The sequence below is a fragment of the Cygnus atratus genome, chromosome 3, assembly GCF_013377495.2.
Source record: "Cygnus atratus isolate AKBS03 ecotype Queensland, Australia chromosome 3, CAtr_DNAZoo_HiC_assembly, whole genome shotgun sequence".
Taxonomy (NCBI): Eukaryota; Metazoa; Chordata; class Aves; order Anseriformes; family Anatidae; genus Cygnus; species Cygnus atratus.
The window spans coordinates 63,860,422-63,883,518 of NC_066364.1; the positions used below are offsets into that span (position 1 = coordinate 63,860,422).

General features: G+C 35.1%; 1 protein-coding gene across 1 annotated transcript in view; it reads left to right on the forward strand.

Moving 5' to 3' along the window:
• ADGRG6 (adhesion G protein-coupled receptor G6) overlaps window positions 1-21,368 on the forward strand; it is a 103,431-nt gene extending 82,063 nt beyond the window's left edge. The window contains exons 16-25 of the mRNA XM_035538809.1: window positions 697-813; window positions 1,927-1,972; window positions 2,877-2,983; window positions 5,480-5,607; window positions 7,094-7,362; window positions 8,853-8,967; window positions 10,067-10,350; window positions 14,308-14,409; window positions 16,745-16,897; window positions 21,190-21,368. Coding sequence (XP_035394702.1) covers window positions 697-813; window positions 1,927-1,972; window positions 2,877-2,983; window positions 5,480-5,607; window positions 7,094-7,362; window positions 8,853-8,967; window positions 10,067-10,350; window positions 14,308-14,409; window positions 16,745-16,897; window positions 21,190-21,368 — 1,500 coding nt within the window. The remainder of the gene's footprint in view (window positions 1-696; window positions 814-1,926; window positions 1,973-2,876; window positions 2,984-5,479; window positions 5,608-7,093; window positions 7,363-8,852; window positions 8,968-10,066; window positions 10,351-14,307; window positions 14,410-16,744; window positions 16,898-21,189) is intronic.
• The last annotated feature ends 1,729 nt before the right edge of the window (window positions 21,369-23,097 follow it).

Consider the following 23,097-nt stretch of genomic DNA (forward strand, 5'->3'; position numbering starts at 1 on the left):
GTTTCCCGTAAGGCCAACCAGGCTTATAGCTATTCAGACTTTAATGCAAATTCTTCAAAGGAAAATTCTACTTGCAAAACAGTTCCATTTTAATAAATCATCAGATTCCAAGGAAAAACTCTCTTTTGGAAAATTCTCAAGTTGATACTTTTTCACTGCAGGTTATAAATGGTATTGGTATCATCCGTCTTCTATTTAAATTCCCACAGAAGTGTCTAGCATTGCGTTGGATTTGTTTACTACTTTTTGGTCTTTCATTGTAAGATGGAGGATGACTTAGCAACTATACACAGAAAAGAGGTTATTCTCCAAAAACTTTACACCTAGTAAAAAGGATAGCAACAATAAGATAAGAAAGCTATTTCATTGTTTTAAGGGAAATATGTTAATCATATCTGCCACATTGTTTGAGTTGGTGTCATCAGACAAAAAGATTAAACGGGGAAAGTATACCTTCTAACCTTTCTTTATAATAATGTCCAAATGTATTTATGACTATAAAGAAAATAGGGAAACTTCCATGAGGCAAATTCAGAATTTGGTTTTATAAACAAAACGTTCTTATATTACATGATTGAAATTGTAGAAATGCTGACAGTTTATTTATTCTGGTATGCTGCAAAAATAAAACTGTACTCTGGCTTTTATGTTATGTGCTGTGTGAGAATTTTTTATATTTTTCTGAATCTTTTAAAGGATGCAGAAACTCCTGCCAACTTGACAAGTTTTGTTGTGGCATGCAGTATTGGAAACATAACTATTCGGGATCTTCAGGATTATGTGAAGATTACAATTAAGCATACCAAAACTCAAGTAAGAAGACACTGATTATTCAGAGGAACAGGAATGTAAATTATGTATAGTAAAGGCTGTGCACACAGCTTCATTGCTTTGAGTGGATTTTGACTATATATATTGAATGTAAACCCAAATGGAAATAAAATCTCTGAAACAAAATTAAGTAAGAAAAGAAAAAGCAAAAATAAATAACTTCTCCATCCTCAAACATTCCCAATCCATTCATATTTTAGCATTTATCTGAAAGACTATTGATTCTGCCACTCACAAGCAATTTGTGCAAATAAGTCTAGGTAAAACCGTTGTTCACGACCAGTTTGTGACCACGTTCATGACCAGGGACACTACTTTTTACGCTGGAATGTTAAAATGACTTAAATTATTTGACCATAATGAAATTGCTTTTTTAATAGTTCCCTAAGGTTTTGTTGTTATATGGTTTCCTTCAAATGAAGAATGGACAGAACCCCATTTTAAAAAGATGACTACAATTAATTTACAGAAAAAAAGTCCATGCAACCTTTTGGCTCATGCTGTTTCAGTTAAAACAGTTATCAGTAGCTACTGCAAAAGAGACAATAGCACTAAAGAAATTAAGAAAGAAGTTGGTATGCAATACCTAAGAATGTTGTTCATGGAATGAGAACCTGGTTCATAATTTTCACGTAACTTCACCTTACATTTCATTATAATGATTATTTTAAGGTGAGGCACAACAACCTCCACTAAGGTTCAGCAGGCTTTTGCAGAGTTATGAGGCCATTTACATTAAGGATTCACTAAGAACTCATGAGGAAGTAAACAGTTAAAAATATTTAAGCTCTGTAAAGACATCATACTCATGGATAACTTTAGTGAGACAATAAAACTTTCTCATTCTGAGGATGTGGAAAAGGAACACTGAAGATGAACAATGCTCTATGATTTATAATTAGGGTAAATGTCTTTTTAAGGAGAATAAGGTCTGGTTTAACACTAGACAAAATTTCAACAGTCCAAAATAATATTTTTTTCTACTGCTCATCAAATGAAAAGATATGTAGTAAAACATCTGCTGCAAAAGTATGCATGTTGATGAGATTTATATCTGAAGAGGTATAAAAGGTCTACTTTTGCATGTGTTCTTAGGAAGATCCTAAGCCTACCTGTGTCTTCTGGGATATGAATAAAAATGGTAAGTTTAAAAATATTGTCATTTCTTTTACATTGGGAAAAAAGGTGTCTAAGTTGTATAATCAGTCTCGGTCTTGATCCTTTTTACTTCTCTATTAGTCTTTGCAGAGTTAGATAAATCTTTAAACTGAATAATTTCTTCTGTTTAGTAAGGTCACTAGTAACAGAAGATGTTAAATATTCTTACTAAAGGTTTTTTATGTAAATTTAGTTAATATTTTAAATATGTATTTATTAATTAATACACGTAATTTAATATACATTCATATATGTATATATTAATATATCTTACATAATATACATATTTATATTTAATACAATGTTTTTATGCTTATATTAATATATAATATATTAATATATTATATGTATATAATATATATATTGATAAATGTTATTTTTAAATCTGTATATAAAGTTTCTCTCTATCCACACTGACTTACATTACATATTGCAGAGAGCAAAGGTAGGACCCTCTGTTCCTAGGCCTCTGCTTTCTTGTGCCTGGGGATATGTGAATAGGAGGGCAGTATGTGCAGACATCGCATCATGGTGGTAAAAGGGAGTTCTAAAACCATGATATTATTGGGTAAAACAAAGGTGTGTCTTAATGCATGATACACATAGGTCTTATTCATCCATCAATAACCAAAAATCTCCCAACCTTTATTATAAATCTCCAACTGTTGCTTCTGCTCAGTAGGCCATTATTGCGACACGTCTGGTGGAATTTTCTAAAAAACTATGAAATCTAACAGTTTCTTCTTTACTGACTTCTTAATATTCAGTGGTATTATATATTTATTATATATGCATTTCTGTGTTTGCACAAGACGAAGTGAGGAATCCAATGAAAGAACGATACAAGTTTGTTGGAAAGTATGGTTTCTCTTGTTTCCTTTCCATAGGTGGCAATGGTGGCTGGAACCCTACAGGTTGCAAAGTGCAAGCAGAATCCAATGAAAATGAGACAGTTTGTTTATGCAACCACCTCACACACTTTGGGGTCCTAATGGTAAGCAAACTGTCGTTGTTCACTAAGTTATCTTTCCTAGGAATAGCAATGTAGTATTTCTCTTGGGCCAAGACAACTTTCTTGATTCATGTTTGATATGATATTCCTTTTGCAAATGATTTTAATCTTAAAACATTTTCTGTTATTGATCATTATTATCATATAGTGTTGTTTTATTTTTATAACAAAGTGCCTAATGATAAGTATTCAAGTATAAGGTAATCAATAAAGAAAATGAAAGAAGAAGTGGGCAATTAAAAAATTTTAAAAAATTGAAATGTGCCCATAAGAAGACTTCTGGCTGAGACTTCTGAGTGATACCAAAATACAAATAGCATATTATAATACCCAACTTCAAAGTCGGGACATAGGTGAAAAACAAAGCCAGAATAAGGGATGGTAAAACCAAGGCTCAGTACTAACCCCTTTACTAGCGAAATGACAAAGTCGGTGAATATTTACAGGGGAAAAAAAAAAAAAAGAGAAAATATTTTCTCTTGAAGTTGAGACACTTCTTTCTCAAGAAGTTGAGACACTGTTTCAGAACAAAACGTAGAGCATTGTATTTTCAGGAAATGTCCTGCAGTCAGCAAAATTGTTAATGACAATGAAAAGAAAAGAGCACAGTAATTCCCCTTCTTACTGAGATTCAAGGGGCTAAATCACACCTTGGAAATTCTGCTTGCAAATCCAACAAGATTTATATCATTTTAATGTCAAAAAGTATAAAGTAATAACTTCTTTTGCAAAATCTGTAAAACCGTATTTGCTGTTCACTTTTAAATGGATGAGTGGCTGAGGTAGGTAGAGCTTAGCGTATCAAGAAGATGGACAAAGGTACCTTCAGGTACCTTCAGCCTCAGGAATATGACTCCTCTAGTATTCAGGTGTCTCCAGCAATTTTCCTGTGTGATGTGTTTTTGAAAGAAAAAAATCTCAACATGAAAAAGATTGATTATTGCAATCTGATCTTAAAATTTGGTGATTGTTCAACCTTCAGAAGTAGGCTGAAATTTCTTTTGGTGAGAAATTAATATTCTTTGGCCTGTAAATAAAGCCTGCAGGAAAGATGTTGGCTCCTTATCAGAGCAATACTCCTAATGATTTTTATTTTTTTTTTTGATTTACCTTTTTGCAGTGGCACATAGGACTTAACTGCACAAGGAAGCTACAGACATTGATTTTTCAGCTTTGGCCTTTTAGAGCTTTCCTAACAGAACTGCTCTCTTCACATCATGTTCAGATGTCAATGAGAAATAGTCATAAGCTTTTTGTCTTTTTGCAAGCTAAATTGCAGTCTTGTTTCACTTTTCATCCTTGAATGGGGAAAAAAAAGGACTTTCTTTAGGATATACTCAATGAGTCCCTTCTCCTCCCTGAATGCTTTTGTGGCTTTAGGAAATAAGGCAGAAGTTCTTTGAATTTGGGCTGTGTTCCAATAGATTTTTTACACATTTTTGACTGTTTTAATTGCTTTTCCACTTCAATAATGTTTTCTGACTTTCACTTAGATATTAAATTGTTTTCAGATAACACTCTCTTTATATATATAAGGTTGGGACAGGGTGTAAAAAACTGCATACAGCTCCTTCATTTTCCTATGAAGAATGGCATGTTTTGTAGCCTTTTGTTGGTGTCTTTTTGCTAGACGATTTCGCTTGGGATAATAGTTACACTGATTGTAGAATAGACACCATTATATGCCAGTATTTGCTCGTATTTACTCCACAGTGATATAGATCCAAACATTCTCATTATTTCTTTTCCTTAAAGAAGGAAATAACACTGGCATTTATTCTCAGACAGTACTATGTGGCAATTACATTTGGACAGAAAACTGGAAAAAAAATCCTCAAGATGTTCCTGCTTCATTTCCAGTTTTGGTTTGTTTTTGAAATGTTGTCTTTGTCACTACTTTTCTGACCAACATTTATAACTGTAGCTTCCATGTCAAAACAGACTATAAAAATGAAGAGTAATATCTTGCCCTTGCTTTCACCCACAGATGATTAGCTACATTGACTCATGAACTTTTAATAACAAGAAGTGATGTCAGAAACTCCCCAGAATTCTGTATATTTCATTATGAATATTTTTTAATTATATTTTCAATACATATTCAACATAAATATCTTCTTTAAAAGAGATGCCTATAAGCAACTGAACTAAAAAGATTGAAGAGGGAAATTTTTTCCACAGGAGGACATTTGAATTCCTAGTACTGAATTATAAGGATCAGCATCAGGCTCTGTCTATCTGCTTAACCCAGCAGTTATAATACTTACAGCACAATGTTTTCAAGAGCTATGGGAAGGAAGTGAGAGGTGTAACAACTATAAACTAAATATACTTGATAAACATGAACCCTAATGTCAGGGTTATAGTGTTATTGCCAGTGTTTTTGAGTTTTACTTGTCTAATTACCAAACAAAAATGTTGTGCTCATGAAAAAAGGAGTTTGCTGTAACTGTTACATCTTCCTCCTGTCTCACATAGGACCTTCAGCGAACCACTACAGAAATAGACCCACAGAATACCAAGATCCTCACTTTCATCACTTACATAGGCTGTGGGATATCTGCTATATTTTCAGCTGCAACTCTTCTGACATATATTGCATTTGAGTAAGTATTGGTTCTGTCAGAAAAGGTCACAAAGGAAGTACCTCTCTGTGATGAACAAAATAAATTAGCTAGATGGTTGGTGTGTTTTATTTGCCTTGGAAGGGAAATGTATATTTAAAAAAAAAAAAAAAAAAAAAAAACCTGCAGAATCCCGGGCACAATGGTATAAGTAGAAACTTTTTTTCAAGGGGCATATAACTTCAGACTCTCTTCTCTTGTTTCTAATGTGTTGTGCTGCTGAGACCAGGCAACAAGCCTAATATATCCCAAAATTTTCTCTTTGGGGTGTATGACATCCTACCGTATCAGATATGTGTTATAAAATCCACAGCCGGGCTTTTTGTAAGAACAAAACCAAATCAAACCTGTGAGCATAGTAGGTCCTGAATAAAAAAGAAAAATTTCTGACTTGAACAATTACATTCTGGAGCCCTTCAGAAGGAAGTGGAGAAGAGAAATAAAATGAAGCTAATTTGTGAAGTTTTACAACAATTTTAACAAGTGATTCAAGGGAATGAAAAAGTTTTGAAGTGATACAGTTCTGTGAACAGTGAAAAGAATCACATCAACACAGAGAAACAATTCTGCCTGGAGCAGGACAAAACAGAGTAGCTGCTAAAGGATACTTTCCAAGGGGGGAAGAAAAGGGAGGCTTCTGAGATCTTCAGAAATAGTTCTAGATACCTCTAATTATTGCATTCCTGTTGCATTACCTATGGTATAATATTTTGGTCCAAGATGGCTGAAGTTGCCCCTCAGTTCATAGATTTCAATGTGTATCAATTAAAAAAGAAAATTAAGTTGATCTTCAGTCTTCCTAAGATGAAGGAAGGAAGGAAGGAAGGAAGGAAGGAAGGAAGGAAGGAAGGAAGGAAAAGTAACAGCAAGCACTGGACAATATCTTCCAAAAAGTAACCAAAGATTAATATATAAATTGATCAGACAGGATCTTCTGGACAGTTATTTTTTGAAAGATTTCTTTTAAGTCTCTTCAGTTCTTGTTTCAGGTACAAACTGCATTGTATTATATTTAATTTGAAAGTTTAATAATAATAATAAATCAGCTGCTAAAATATTGTGGCAGTAAAGTAGTTCATTAAGAACCCAAACAAGTGATGGCTTTCCCCTAGAACATACAGCTGAAGGCTTCAGCAATATCACAGAGAAGGACATCTCCCTCTCTGGAGTCTCCCTCTCTGGAGATATTCAAGGCACGTCTGGACGCCTACCTGGGCAGCCTGCTCTAAGGAGCCTGCTTTGGCAGGGGGGTTGGACCTGATGATCTTTCGAGGTCCCTTCCAACCTCTTCGATTCTGTGATTCTGTGATTCTGTGACGTGTCTCTATGCCTTATTGCCACAATAGCTTATGGCTAAGAGGAGATCCCTGTACTTTTATTTATTTTTTAAACTGATAAACCTAGCTACTGTAAGCAACTTGGGTAGTTGAAACCAATTAATCATAAGCATCTGTATTTCTCTCACTAGGAAGCTGCGAAGAGATTATCCCTCCAAAATTCTGATGAATTTGAGCACAGCTCTGCTCTTTCTCAACTTGATCTTCTTGCTTGATGGTTGGATTGCATCGTTTGACATAGATGGCCTCTGCATAGCTGTTGCTGTACTTTTGCATTTTTTTCTTCTGGCCACCTTTACATGGATGGGACTAGAAGCGGTTCATATGTACATTGCTCTAGTTAAAGTGTTTAACACCTATATACGGCGTTATATACTGAAGTTTTGCATCATCGGCTGGGGTGAGTTCAGTACATGCAGTTTGTACATAGTGTGTTATTTGAAATGACAGTATATAAAAGATGCAAAGCAGAATCAAAATCAGCATAGTTTCTTCCCCTGCCCCTCCCTCCCCCCCAAGGTGCTGGCATAGAGCCAGTGCTCTGTGTCACTAAGACCACAGTTCCTGTGGATAACTCCATGCAAACACACCAGAACTGCAAATCTCTGCCTGAGGAGGAGCAGCAGACTGGATACGCTGGTCTTTCCAGAGAGGCCAAGGTGTTACAGCCATATAAGAGAACCATGGCGCACAATGAATTGAGAAACCCTTGCAGTTACTACAAAGCCCATGGGGATCTTTGCATTGACTTTCAAAAAGCTCTCAACTGAGGTTGAAGTTCCTTGCTGAAAAATACAAACCCTATGGTGGAATCAGAAATTTCCTATGCTTCAACAGTGTTTAAACCACAGAGAGATCCTGCCTGCCCTAAGCAGTGTACAATATAGGACTGAATTGGAAAATGTAATACTGTGAGGCTCAAGCAGCACAGCTTTTATTCTTTCTTTTTTTTTTTTTTTAATATCAGGAATCTGTGCCTTCTTCCTGAATGCACATATTGTGTTTGAAATAATACAGTACAATACAAAACCATTAACCTCATGCCTAGAGCACTGACCTCAGTCCAGCTGATAATTGATGTCTTTCCATTGGCAACTAGCATCCTTTTTGGCAACCTCAGAAGCAGACAAGGACTGAGTGGTAGGAAAAGCAAATTAACCTCTTCCCCTTTGAAACTGTTTTGTCATTGCAGGGATAAGGCATGTAAAATATGGCATGTCAGGAAATGTGCATTTGTTTGGTGTGAGCTGAACCTCTCTGCACATAGTCCTCATCCACATAGTTGTCTGTTAGTTTCCCCAAATATTCCCTTTACTATATTAATAAAAAATATACAGTTTACTTCATTTTTTGGACACATTTAAGTAAAGGATATATAACGTTTTAGAAAAAGAGAAGACATTTACAGCTGAAAGAAGCAGAGGAGAAATGAAGTTCATTTTCCCTGGTTTCCCAGCCTAATTAAATCCATCAGCATCTCTGGAAAAAAAATCCCTCAAAAAAAAAATCCCAATCCCATCCCTCCACTAAATCTCATTTTTAGTAGTTTGTTAGTCTTTTTCTCACTTTATTATGAGAACCCATGTTCAAGTGCTTTGAGAGAATTATCACATACTTATCACATATTAAAATAGCATTTCCTAACTTATAGAACATTATGAGGTTAATTCATTAATGCTTATTAAGTACTTTGAAAGCTTTAATCATGGGTACAGTTTGAAAAAATGATTTATTTTCCTCTATTTCTCTGTGCAGTTTTCTGACCTAGAACTACCTCAGTATACTCTATACTAAAGCAATAGTGATGGAAATATCCATAATTCAGCTTCGCATGGTGATTTTGAAAGTTTAAGGGATTTGAAAGCTAACTACAATTATCTCGTGTTACAGGTTTGCCAGCTCTAGTGATAGCAATTGTTTTATCAAGCACGAATACTAATGCAAGTCAGATTTATGGCAAAGAATTGTACGGCAAAGATGCTAGCGGGCAAGGAGGAGATGACTTGTGAGTACTTTTAATTTCTTACAATTTAGCATTTACAATCTAAAAAAAAAATAACCACCAACAAAACCAGAACAACAAAAAAGCATTGGTCAGATTGCTTTGAAAAGTCACAGGTGGATAAAACAAGAAAAGTGGACAAAATTGTCTTCTAAATTATTTGAATCTAAAGGAAAAGAAGAACATAAGAAAAATTGGAGGGAAATCTACATTACCTAGTGTGAGGTGCAAACACACTTCTGACAAAAGAATAATTATAAATTTTGTTTCACAAAAATAAAAATACCTGTTTTGGTTTATTTAAAATGAAAGCTGCATATTCTAGTTGTGAGCAAGAAAGAAGTAAAATAAAAATAATTTCCTTTGTAAATAAAGTAGTCCTTTGTCAATGTAGGTCATTAGCTTTCTACATTTTTTTCTCAACGTCCAAAAAATAAACTCCAAATACCAACGTTTTTATATGACTGTTACCACATTTTCTGTTCCTTGACTGGCAAAGCTTTGTCATGATAAGTAAAATATCATTCTGGGTTTTTGTTAAGGTATAATGCTAATCATTGTAGCCATTTGATGCTAGAGGTATAAGCTAGATCTCTCAAATGACTGACTATCAAATGGCTACCTCAAAGGTCTACCCATACTGCTTCTTCTTTAGAGCCATGAGTTCTCCTTTAGCTGAAGTGGCAGAAACTTCAGATTTTAGCACTGAAGATCCAAGCTTGAGTATTCTGTTATTAAAGCATCCTATGCTTCACACTGATAAAGGTGGCGAAGCTACTTGTACTGAGTTGCATGATGAGATTGCAATTCCCACTGCTTGTATCTGTGATCAGATTTTCCTTTTAATTAGTTTTACCTAAATGAGGGGCAACACTCAGATTTCTGACAAGATGCTAGTATGTGCTATAGTGTATTAAGATGCCACTGAACGTCATCCTATTTAAAAACAGAAAATGGACAAAGGCTTCACTTGAAATTTTACCTCTGCAGCAATGGAATCAGACACAGGCTGCTTTTCCTTGCAGTCACATAGATAATTGGAGGATATTTTGCATTACCTAAAAATGGTCATAGTTTCCTTTTTTTCTTTTTTTTTTCTCAGCTGCTGGATCAAGAATGAAGTTGTCTTTTATGTGACTTGTGCTGGATACTTTGGAATCATGTTTCTCTTGAATGTTGCCATGTTTGTGGTGGTGATGGTGCAGATCTGCGGGAGGAATGGGAAAAGAACTAATAGGACTCTAAAGGAAGAGATCCTGAGGAACCTCCGTAGCGTGGTCAGCCTGACCTTCCTCTTGGGCATGACATGGGGCTTTGCCTTTTTTGCTTGGGGCCCCTTAACTTTGCCCTTCCTGTACCTCTTCTCCATTTTCAACTCATTGCAAGGTAAGCTGAATTTCTTTTCTGTGAACAAACAATATTTGAGCTATCACTCTTCTGGGAGATCTTAGGTCTGACTAGAGAACTGTGATCCAAGTTCTCTGGATCTTTCCCTGATACTAAAACATCATTAGTTTTGCATTCTGTGGAATAGTTTTACCTACTACACATAGGTTGAAGGTCTTTGTTAAATTAATTAACATTTCAAAGCCTTTTTAATAAAATGCACTATATTATAAATAGTGCTGTTCCTAGCTAATAGTCTGCAGTGATCTCTGATGATAGATGCTGTATGACCTTCAACATTTCCTTTCACTGATTATAACAAATATAGGAAGCCTCTTTCTTTAATTTATTCCTGTAGGGAATTTGTAAAGCTCATATCTATTTTATTAAGACATGGAATGCTCATAAAACAAAATCCAGTCCTGTTTCCAGGTGGAAAGAGAGCTCAGAGATAAGTGATATTCTTCGATTCTTTAATGAAAATACAGTAACTATTGTAGGTAGCTTCTTTTTGTTTTCTTTTCTGAAATTTTGAATATTTTACTTTTTCTACATAGTTCATCCTTCTGAAAAATGCTATAAATTGTAATTTAATGGTTATAAATTACAGAATTATATAGATCTTATTTAAAAGAATTTTGGCTCAGAGCTGATCTGCATATGTACCAAATGACATAAGAATCTCCACCCCCGTGTGTGCCACCAATAAAGAAAAACTAAAATTAAGAAAAAAACAAGAAGGTCATTGGAGGAGTGTGTATTATACCACATACATACTGAGATTAAATAATAATAATAATAATTATAACTATAATAATGCCCAGAAACAGACAAAAAACAACATACAAAACCTAAACACAAGGATGTCATTGGAGGAGTGTGTGTTTTGCCACACAAATATTGAGATAAAAAAATAAATATATTCCTAGGGTCAGCAAAATATCTGCCCTTAATGGAAAAATTACTTAATATAACACTGTGTGGATTTTATCTGTTACAGTTGAGACATATTTACTGAGCTAAAAGATTTATTGAGCTTTCGTGGAAAGAGAATAATGTTGTGGTTTTTGGTTTGGTTCAGTTTCAACCTGAAATGCTAGTCAAAATGGCAAAATAATGTTTGTATGTGGTGTTCTTACTTAAGGCTTTTTTTCCAATGGGCAGACTCTGATACTCCCGTAGGAGCAAAATGAAGTATTTGCTGTAATGTGTCCGTGTTAGAAATTTAGAAGGGCCTAGAGAGATTAAATTACGGGAAGAACATGAAAAAAGATTCACATTCTGAAAAGCATGCCAAGGATCAAACTCAACAAGTTTTCTTTAACCAGAATTTCCAGCACAATCAATTAAGCTTGTATGTGCAGAGTGCACACAAGGTTGACCACCACTGCTTAAGTCTCTGTGGGGTAATAGCACTGTTCAATGGAAAATGAGTATTTGGAAGGCAGCTAGGTCAGAAGATGAAACCAAAAACTCTGAGGAGTAAATGCAGGAAGAAGACGAGTGATGATCTTCTCATGGGTTGTAGTAGCAAAGATGGTGTAGCATATGTTCAGGCAGGTCATATCAAGCACAGGAAGATAACAATCCTGGAAAAATGTATATTGCTGTGTCAGAAAGAGTTGGGCAAAGCTAAAGGAATAAGGAAAAGAGCATTTTAAATCACCTATATCTGGTGTAGCACACATGGACCTGGCAGTAACGGGATGAAATAGTGCAAAGGAAAAAGAAGGGTTTGCTTCAGGAAGCATTTTCTATCAGCAGAAAGGTGTTAGCACTGGTATTAGCATGAATTTAGTTACTGACCCCTCCATAAACTTGTCTGTTCTCTCTCTTGAGTTTGTGAAAGCTGCACCAGTGTTTTAAGCTACACCAGCAACCTCTCTCTGTAAACCTATTTTGCTACACACTGGCAATGAAAAAAGTAAATTGCACCAACTACTGGTATTACTATACTTTGCTATTGCATCTACAAAGGAAATGATTTTTTCTCTCTTTGACGCTCAGAGTAAAAAATCTGGGAACATTTCTTTTTTGGCTGTTCATTTCATATATATGCCTGGGCAAGCCAAATACTTTCAAGTCAGAGCCAAGCTAGAGCCAAGCCTAGGGTCTGATTTGGCTATGGGAAACAAAACCAAAGTTGTGTTACTAAAGCACATTGTGAACTTAATGAAAAATGAAATACAGAGAAGAAAAAAAAATCAGAAACCAAGCCCAGACAGGGCAAAGACAAAGTATTTAACACTATGCATTCATTTTGTAATACATTAGACATAGACATTTTCTTTTTTAACCATTCAAAATGTTCCAAACATTCATTTCAATTTAATTAAATATCAATTTAGTAAGCTTGTAGCAGCACAGAAGTCCTAGGAGGTACTTACAGCACAAACAATTGCATACCTCTCAGCAAGTAAAAGCTGCTAGTGATTGCACTGGAATTACTCTGTGTTAAAAGTGAAGCACAAACCGAACTATTTTACTAAATGCAAACACAGTAACCAGAATTGAACAGAGCTTGCATATGGTATGCATTAAAGTATGTTTGCCTTCCTTAAATTGTGCTTCTCTTTCTCTCTTTTTTTTCTCCCATCAGCTCTTGAAAAAGAAAAAAAAAAAAAAAGTTTCATTACACAACCTTTACACAACCTTCTAAAGTTAATGAAGTTAGCTGTTTTGTTTCTCTGACCTCGGTGGTCTCAGCCTGGACTGAGTGCAATAAGCAAATACAAGTCCCATTCAATAACCAGCATTCATGTAAAATTATACCTCAGCACTTTGGAGAAGAGAGGATAATTTTATGCTATAGATCAGTTTTTCCAAGCTATACCCTGCCATTGCATTCTACCAGTTGAAACATAGTAGGCATTATAATATGGAGCTATTCATGATCATCTTGAACAGTCTTAGAGGATGTCACTTAACCACATTTGCCCACATTATGTAATATTTATTCACGTTTAAGATATAATCATGAGGGATTTGGTGGTAACTTTTGCCATCAGGTGTTCAGCCTCAGGTTGGCTGTCTCCCAGGGAATAAGAGTAGAACAAGAATAGGACAGGCCCAGGAAGGATGGAAGATTCCACAGCTGTTGCCTGCCTGGGAAGTGCCAAGAGCACATGAAATGTCCAACTGCTATATTTAGCTCCAAAGTATCTCTGTAGGATGATGAAATTGTACCATACACCCTACCAAAGCCTTTGTTATCACATAAGGAGATGCCCATCTTCTCTACTGAAAATAGAGATTATACGATTGCATAAAAAACTGAAATCTACAAAAACATTCTTAAACGCTTTTATTATAATTACATGCACAAACCAGACAATTTTCTTGGAAGAAAAGAAGTATCTGGACACCTAATTAGTACTTATGGGCATATTTTTACCATTTTCATAATCATTTCAAGTACATGCATGTGATGAACATAAATCCAAGTGGTATTTGTTTTTTTGTTTGTTTGTTTGGCACCCTTTATTGTCAATTTCAAATCTTCAGGTTTTGAAAGAACACAGCCCATAATTCTGTGGGTATAGAACAGGAGATAAAATATCTTCCAGCTAACAAAATATTGTCTGTGCTTACCCTGCAGTCTGGCTGCAATGTCCTATTGGGTGCAAAATTTCCATTTGGTTCAAAACCAAAACCTTTTAATGATTTCCATCTAAGCTAAAAAAGTAGAATAACCACACTGAGCTGGATGTGAAGCAGCAATGTCAATAAACAGGCTCTCTTCTCTCTCTTCTGATATCCCAGACATATATATAGCAGATGGAGGATGGGAAAGCTATAATTAATTTTCCTATCTATTAAATGAGGCATATGGATAGATGACAATAAGAAAACTTAGCCATGATTTTTCTTTGCTTGTACTTCATAGTCTTTTGTTACCAGACTTTAGTCGATCTGTTTATATATTTAAAATATATGTTTTATTTTCTTTTGTCATAGGTTTATTTATATTTGTATTCCATTGTGCCATGAAAGAAAATGTGCAGAAACAATGGAGGAGACATCTCTGTTGTGGCAGATTTCGACTGGCAGACAATTCAGGTAAAAACAAGTTACAGCTCCCCTCCTTATTTGCTGCAGTAGGCTGGAAAGTCCAGGTGATCAGCCTGCTACACTATTTTTAATATAATATAATGGAAGCCAGAGATGTGGAAAAATTGATTAATCATAGGCTATCACTTCACTTTAGCAATAGCAATTGCCAAGGGGCTTTTCAGATATCACTTCATAAAAAGTCTCAGATCTTCTTTCAGTTTTCCACTGAAGGCAGCTGGTAAATTTTGTAGTGCTATACACATGGTTTTGGAAGGCCGTTTGGAGCCTTAAAAATATATATATAAATAAATTTTTAAAAATGTCCAGATATTCAAATTCTGTCATTCAAAAGCCAATCTTATGCCTTTTCTCCTGCTGACTAAATTATGTTGACTAAATTCTTCACTATTAGGTTGATGTAGGATCATTTCTTAAAAAGCAGATAGAAACACCCCAAGGTCTTTTGCCTTAGTCTTTCTTTAGCAGAAGCCTGATTAGATTTCAAAAGTGATGTTCATCTTTATCTGTATGGATGTAGAGTACTTCTACAGTTGGTTTGGACACCTCAGAGTGGGTCACTGTATATAGTCTCCTGTACCTTTGGCCAACTCAGATGGCGTTAGACTCCTGTGTTTAGGCAACTTGATCCTGCTTTGCTATATATATAATGATTAGGGATCATGTCATTCTTGTTTGTATGATTCCTGCACAATGACTGGGGTTCATCTCCACAGGTGATGTAAAGTGGCATAAGCTCATTGCTTACTGAGGTAAAACAGCCTATCCTGGATTATAGCTGTGTTCCAAATACTTTTGTGCCCTTTCTGTCTTGGCATCCAAGGATTGCTTCAAGGTTTTAAGCAACTGCTTTGCAATCAAGAACTTTGCTTTGTCTTGTTCTGTTTTGTTTAGGGGATTTATTCTCATTGTAAACTATGAAATATTTATGCTTTCACTTTACAGTAAGAAAATCTGACTCATGATTTCAAAGAGTTAATACGAATTAGGAAAAACATATTCATTCTGAACAGGCATCCAAATTATTTCATACGTTCAGTTTCCATGTGGTTCATGCTCTAACTCCTGAACTGGAAAACACAGATGAATCAAATTATTTCCAGATTTTTATGCTGCTGTTGGGCAGCTTGTGGGGATGATAGAAACAAAAACTTGAAGGATTCAAATATGTCAGTGATGTATTTAATGTGGTGTCATTACAGCAAGTGTTAACCAACGCTTCACCACTGGCTGGTTTTATTCTCTGTGAACCTGACACAGTCTGCAGGCAGAACAGTGAAGTATAAGCCAAATGTAATCCTGCATATTTATCTGATTGAAGTGAACTTTAGGGCATGTTATGATCAAGCAAAGCAAGAAACAAACCAAAGCCTTGCAACGCTGTCATATCTAGATCAGAGAAACAGTAACCTATAGCAATGACTTAGGGTAAAATCTTTCTCTTGATTTAAGACGAGGCTAAAGCAACATGTCTTTGGTTAGGATGTCTCATCCATTTTGTGATTTTCACTGTAGTACAGTGAATTAGAATGGTAACAGCAGTAAGACCACTGTGTGAAACTGCCTGTACCTACCCATAGGTATATGATACAATAGTTAAATAGATTTATTCTGGAGGATACTGGTATTGGTGAACATGTGATGAGATTTTCAATGTCAGTTTTACTCAGTAAGTTTATTGGTCTTAATTATTTAATTTAGTTTTAGAAATTATTCCAATATAAGAGCCTATTGTGTTAATGGTTCTGACAAAATTATTCAAATATGAACTACTGAATAACCATTATCATTCATCGTTATTCATAGTGCAACAATATGCTAACCCTATAACAGCAAGTGCAAATCCACTAGTATGTGTTATCTACATCAGCAGATCAAGCCCTCAAATGAAAAGGTCTCTGTAAATGTTTCTGTTCCTACCTTTTCTGTTGGAAATCCCTTTGGATTTCTCTGTTCAGGTCATGAACCTTTGGCATCCTCATGCTGTTACATATCTTCACTGCTCTCATGCTTCCTGGAAATCTGAGTCTTACTTACAGTTCTGCCATCCAACAAAATGATTGTTGGAGTGTTAAAAACAGGGCTGCCAATTTTAACTACTGGTCATAAATAGTAACTGTAGTAAGCAGCCAAGTTAATCAAGTTGTAATATTTAGTTTATTTCTTAAGAACCGAAGAGGCTGACAGAAAAAGGATAGGTCATTTGTTGTAAGCAACATCAAGCAATGCATCTGATACTTGAAACATTCATAACTGAATAAATTAGGTATTTAGTACAATTGCCAATAGTAATTTTTATGTAAATTTTTTCAATCATTTTTAGATTGGAGCAAGACAGCAACCAATATTATAAAGAAGAGTTCTGATAATCTTGGGAAATCCCTGTCCTCTAGTTCCATTGGCTCCAATTCAACCTACTTAACATCCAAATCAAAATCTACAACAAATACATATTGCAAACGAAGCAGCCATACAGGTGAGTTCTTGTACCCTAACCCAGTACATCTGTGAATATGTACTTTTGTGTTAAGGTACACTACAGACTTCTACCCAAAGGTTAATATGAAAAAAAATATATATACATAGTTACAGGGTTTTTAATATATATATGTCACTGTTTAATAATCTTAACCTAATATCCAGTGTATAGTTCTGATCTAGGTATGTTCCCATACAAAAGAACTAGGTGTGATTCAGTTTTTTCAGTAGCACTTTCACCTTTTCAAATAAAAGAAGGTAAGTTTTATTTTCCCATTGTAAACATATAGTGACCAAAGCACAGAGGGATGACATTTGTTGCCCAAGGTAATGTGCAAGCTAGCAGCAGAGTTGGAAATAGGAATCAGGTCTTCCAAATCCAAGTCCTCACAGTTGATTCACTCGGCAAAACTGCTTCCATTTCAGTGTAACACATTTATGGGTAGAGAGACAAACAGGAATTACTTGGAAATTGATACTGTGGTCCCAGAGTACGTACTGGTTTTTTCCTTCTACAGATAGTATGCTGTATTTACTGTGTATCTATTTAGATGTTAGTGGTGTATGTAATAAAAGACATCATCAGTATTCCACTCATGCTGTAAAAATGTGTTTATTTTAAGAACAGTTTAAACAAATTCAAAAAGAGAGGAGCTGGAAGAATTTGCAAACCTGTTTGCTTGTATGTCAGTTAATATTTCAGAAAGCCACTTAAATAGCTTATGAAGTATTGTTCAGATTTTTTTGTTACTGAGTTTTTGTTAACTCATGTTTTCATACTGTATAAAGTCTCATAACATTATCACAGAATCTTCTTCTAAAATATAGCAGGAATAAAATCTACATACATATTTAACCTAAAGAGATGTATTTGCTTGTTTTAAAATACTTTTTGGAAGCTCTATTTTGAATATGAATTTTATGAATTTACTGGAAGTCCCCAAGGTCTCATTTCTCATGTTGCAGTCCTGTTTTTTGTTGTGTTGAATACTTCCCAGGAAGTACCTTCCTATTTTTATTGATGATCATTTCCTGTTCCAGTTAGGCACAAAACATTTTTTCTCTAGAATTCCCTACTATTAATTTAGTAGCGGCAGGTCACATTCCTTACCTTGGCCATTCCTGTAGATCTGTCTGGCATGACAGTGGAGGTGAGCATCATGTCCTTGCCACTGTAGAGCATTCACAGTTCTGTCAACAGAGTTCTTTCCCAGTTGTATTTATGGCAGATCAATCTGGCCTTTGGCATTGTGGCTAAAGATAAAAATATGCGTAAATGTTTTTATTGGACTCAGAAGTTTTAATCAGTCTGATGACTGAAGCAACTTCATGCTGGAGTTTTTGCAAAGCAGTTTTGAAGCAAAACAAGGAAGCAGTTCCGGATAAGAAGAATTAAGTTAAAAGAAGCTTACAGTTAGGAACATGTTCATTTACTTTCTTCAAAAGTGGTGAGCTTAATCTCATGCGCAAATTATTTCCTAAAGCAGATTATAGTTGGTAATGTAATCGTGGCTTGTAATATGATCATTTAGTGGACATTAAGGGAATACCAGCTTTCTCAATATTTGTTTAATTTTATTACATTCTGCTCTGAACTCTGAAAAAAAGCATTTTGTTGTGATACTCCAAAGGAATTTTTACTATAGTTAGGCTTTTAAATACTGACATATCTTCTCACAGTTTTGCAGTAATAGAAAAAAAAAAAGGTACACGGTTCTCATTTTTAATACAGCTAAATCTCTGAGTTTGATGTCTTAGCTAATTTACAGGTAAATAGTGTAATAGCTACGTGTCTTGGCAGCTCTTGTTAATATGGTTATAATGTGCTCCCTGGAATTGACACAGGCATTCATGTGTTTGTGGTATAGATAATGTCTTCTAAGGCCCTTTCCTCATCAGTGGTGGAGCATTACAGGTAAAGTGAGAATTGCTTTTGTCAAATGCATGGTTTGAACAGGGTGGAGGGATACCATTTGCATGATGTCCTAATTGGCACAAAGGACTTTGCTAATCAGAAATGCTGCTTGTTTCTCACTATTGCATCTTGCGTCATTGATGCTGAATCAAAGGGTAAGCGTGCTTCAAACTCTGGGTGTCTGCAATCTGCATGGGGCATGAAGCATTTGGAAAATGCCATTTTAGAAAACAGACCGTGTCCTAACATTAATGCCTGTGTACTGTATTCAGGGAAAGGTGGCTAAGCATTGAAGAACCTTATGTAAATCATATGTTAAAAAGCAAAAACAATATAGTATAGTCCTAGAAAAAAAATGAATATTTAAAAAAGCTATTGTAGGAATTATAAGCTACAATATTTCTGGTCTATGACCATTATAGAATTTAGAATGACTAGAAGCCATTGTTTTTTTATATCCAGTCACCCAAAATAAATGCAAATGACAAACTATGGGTGTCTGAAAGCTGTGCTGCAAACAGATATTTGAATGTGGAAAGCACCTGTTAGGACACTTGTGGTGGACGAAAGAAACCACTATATCATCTTGTGGCACTGCTGTCTATGAGACTTATGCAAACTTGTTGTAGATAGTACTTAAATACCATATGTAATACTTCCATGGATTAGAAGTTTTGATTAGTTCTGCACAAAATTTGGTGATACAACTCCTGTGTACTTCAGTGAGACAGGACTTTAACCCTGTACTTTGATTTGAAGCCCATTCAGATTTAAATAAATAAATAAATAACAAAAACACTGGTTTCAAAGCATTTACATAATTTCCATGCAAGCAAATTTCATGAGGATGTAGCAAGTGTTTAACAATGTAGTGATGTCCTGTGGGGGGGAAAAAAGTGCTTATTTGCAAGGAATTTACAAACTTTCCCTAACGACTAAGAAATAACTTTTCATCTTTTTAATAAGATATTCAATATGTAGAAAAACTTCAAAATGTAATACCATTGGCTAGTAAATACATACATTTGAAAGGCACACAGAACCCAGAATTTTGCTATGGGACATGGAGTTATTTGCTGCAATTCGTGGACATTCTTGCGTGCTTTGAAAAAATCATTCTGATATGCCTGAACGTGCCTGATTCTTTTTCCATGAGTGAAAATGTTTTGATTTCTTTCTCTGCAATCCATTTCTCCTTCATGCAACACATTTTATTGTAAGTCTCTTTTATGGCTTTATATCATGACTTCTGCAAGGGTGGGTTACTTTTCTGTTTATTATTTATTAATAATTTATTTCTACAAGAAACAAGTTTTGTATGAAATCGTATTTTAAATCATATGTTATTTTTAAACAATCCTTTACCAAGGAATTTTTGAGGGTGATTTTACTAAGCTCTAGTAAACAGCCATCAAAAATGACACTTGTAGGAAACATTGCTGCACAGGATCCTCCATCTTACTATCGGCTTGTGATGGTCCAAGCCTTGCCTGGGTCAAGAGTTAACTCCAGCTGTACTCACTACAGTGGAAGAGATAAGAAAGCTCATTAAGACAATGTTATTGACAAAATGAGATACAGGCTCTCTGTTTCTCATTGATTACTACATGAGCTCTACCTACTGACCATTCTCTGAACAGCAATTCTGTTAGCCTCTGAAGCAGACTTTCCCAGATGTGCTGGGAATTGCCTTACTCCTTTCTCTCTTAAATCCAGCCTTGGCATACAGCACATGAATTACAAAAGGATGCTTTTTTTTTTTCCTGCATCTTTTCATCCAACAATCAGAGTTTTTCAGTCTGTACTCTCCTCTTTTATGGTAAAGACAAAATTATGCTATGCAAGTGCAAAGTTTAGGCCAATTTGGGTTCTGGTTATCTGATTTAAGATGCAGGTCATATGTTACATTCCATGATTATTCCTGTGCTTATAAATTCTGAAATGATTAAATCCATTTACTGTCATTTTCCACTACTTTATTATGCAATGCTATTTACCAGATGTTATGGAGGTCACCTCCTTAACAGTGTTTTGTGAGATTCAAAGCATCAATACTAATTTAATATATTAAAGAACAGTAAAAGTCAGAAGCACTTTAGGCAAAGCAACATTGGAATAATTTTAAGAGAGACCTGAGAGGCCTGCCCACAAAACCAGGTGTTGGAAAAGAATTTAGAAGAAGCAATGCCAAACAAACAAAAAAACAAACAAAACCAAAGCAGAACAAAAAAGTTGCTTGCTGACTTTTAGGGCAGTAATTTCGTTCAGCAGTAGTGACAATTGAAGGCATACCTATGTGGGAGTGACACACCTCTTAAACTATGAGTTTGCTTAAGAAGCCCTAACTTCATCTTGTTGCTTTTTCCTCTTCCTAGAGAATATTTTTATTGACCAACCATCTTCAAAATTTGCCCAAGAAGATGGAGAACAGACGTCCATCATCCCTGTCCATCAAGTTATTGACAAGGTCAAGGGATACTGCAATCCTCACTCTGACAACTTCTATAAAAATATCATCATGTCTGACACATTTAGTCACAGCACAAAGTTTTAGCTGGACTTCTGAATTTTTTGAACCAAATGAAGCCAAAAATCTGTCTGGAATTGAGAATACCGGATGTTTTACAATGTGACCTGCCTAGTATTTTTTCTCAGTTTATAATGTTATCCTATTAACAGCTTCCATTTGTGGACCAATTTTTCTACCTTTTTACTGTTGTAGAAAAAGACAATTTTCCATCAATATACAGAGCTGTTTTAAAATATGTGCCAGCCAACATGATACCTGGACAGCTAATTGTAATCCTGTGTAAATATTTTATAAGACAGAAGAAGAGCCACAAGCATAACTCTAAATTATGTAGTTTGAACAGAAGCAAGTCTTGACTCCTGGAGAAAATAGCAAACATCATGCAGTACAGACAAGGTCTTACCAAACAGTTTACTGGTGTTCTATTTCTTTTGAAGAATATGGATGTTCCCTATGATACCTGTTAGATTCTTGCTTCTTGACTGTCTAATGCTGCCTATTCTTTTTTTTTTTTTTTTTTTTTTTGTAAACGAATAAAGCCCTAACACCAGGGTTAAACGTTTTTTTTAAACTATTTTTGACTAAATAGACCTAATCATGCAAATCTTGCTTACCAAAACTGTATGTGCTGTAAGTTTAGGCTATTTTTTAACAAAGTACATAGAAACATTTTTATTACCTAGACTAAGAAGGATCTGCAGGTTGCTAGTAACTCTTTTGCAAATTTTAAGCCTGTTGATATGAATGGAAACATACAGTGTTGGGTATCATTTGCATTGGTGCAGAACAAGTACATAGGTAAATCCAAAGTTTACACAAAGTTATGTTTCAAAGTTTATTGAACAGTATGTATGAAAAGAGGCACCTCCCATTGCAACACTTGTTTTAGAATGTCTGCACCAGTGTGCAGTCATGTTTAATATTATTTTTTGCTAAACAAAATAGAAAACATTCAACTATATATAGATATATAGGTATATACCTAGATCTCTCTCCACACATACTTTTATAATAATGCACACAGTCAATATTACAGAGGAAATAATGTCTACTACAGACAATCTAAGAACGATGAATGGTGCTAAAACTCAAATAGAAGATTAATACTTTGTAAGCCCACATATTCATTCGTCAGTTTCTGTATTTCAGATATGCTGTATGTATAGACACCTCCAACGTTAGCATAACCCGGACTACATTTACCAATAATAAATAAATAACATCCTTCTGGGCACATAACATTATCAGTATCAGTATCCCTCTTCTGCCCCCCATCGGTTGACTTGATTGAGGTTGTTGGAGGCACAGAGTTTAAACGGTGTTCAGGCAACATGAAGGAATTTCACATAGCTATACTGTGTTCATGGCTACACTGAGTTCTGTGTGTGCATACAACAGACAAGGAGCATACAATGCTTACTTGTTCTAAGCTCTATAAATCTGTGATATGTTAGCTTGCGACTATGTCTCCCAAAAGTACATGAAGACCCTTGCCAGCTCTTACAAAAACTTCTACTGCACATGTCTATGAAAGCATGGGCCAAAATATCAACGGTGTTATCAAATAATGTTTTCAGAGGAGAATGTCCCCTAAAGGAAATTTTCTTTTTTTTTTTTTTTTGAAAAAAAAAAAAAGACTTTTTTTTACCAAGTATTTTTAGCCAAATATTTAATTAGCTATATTCAGAAGGTGATCAGAAAGTTGTGCTGTGAGATTTTCAGTTGCCAAGCAGGTGGATGCTGAATGATTAGG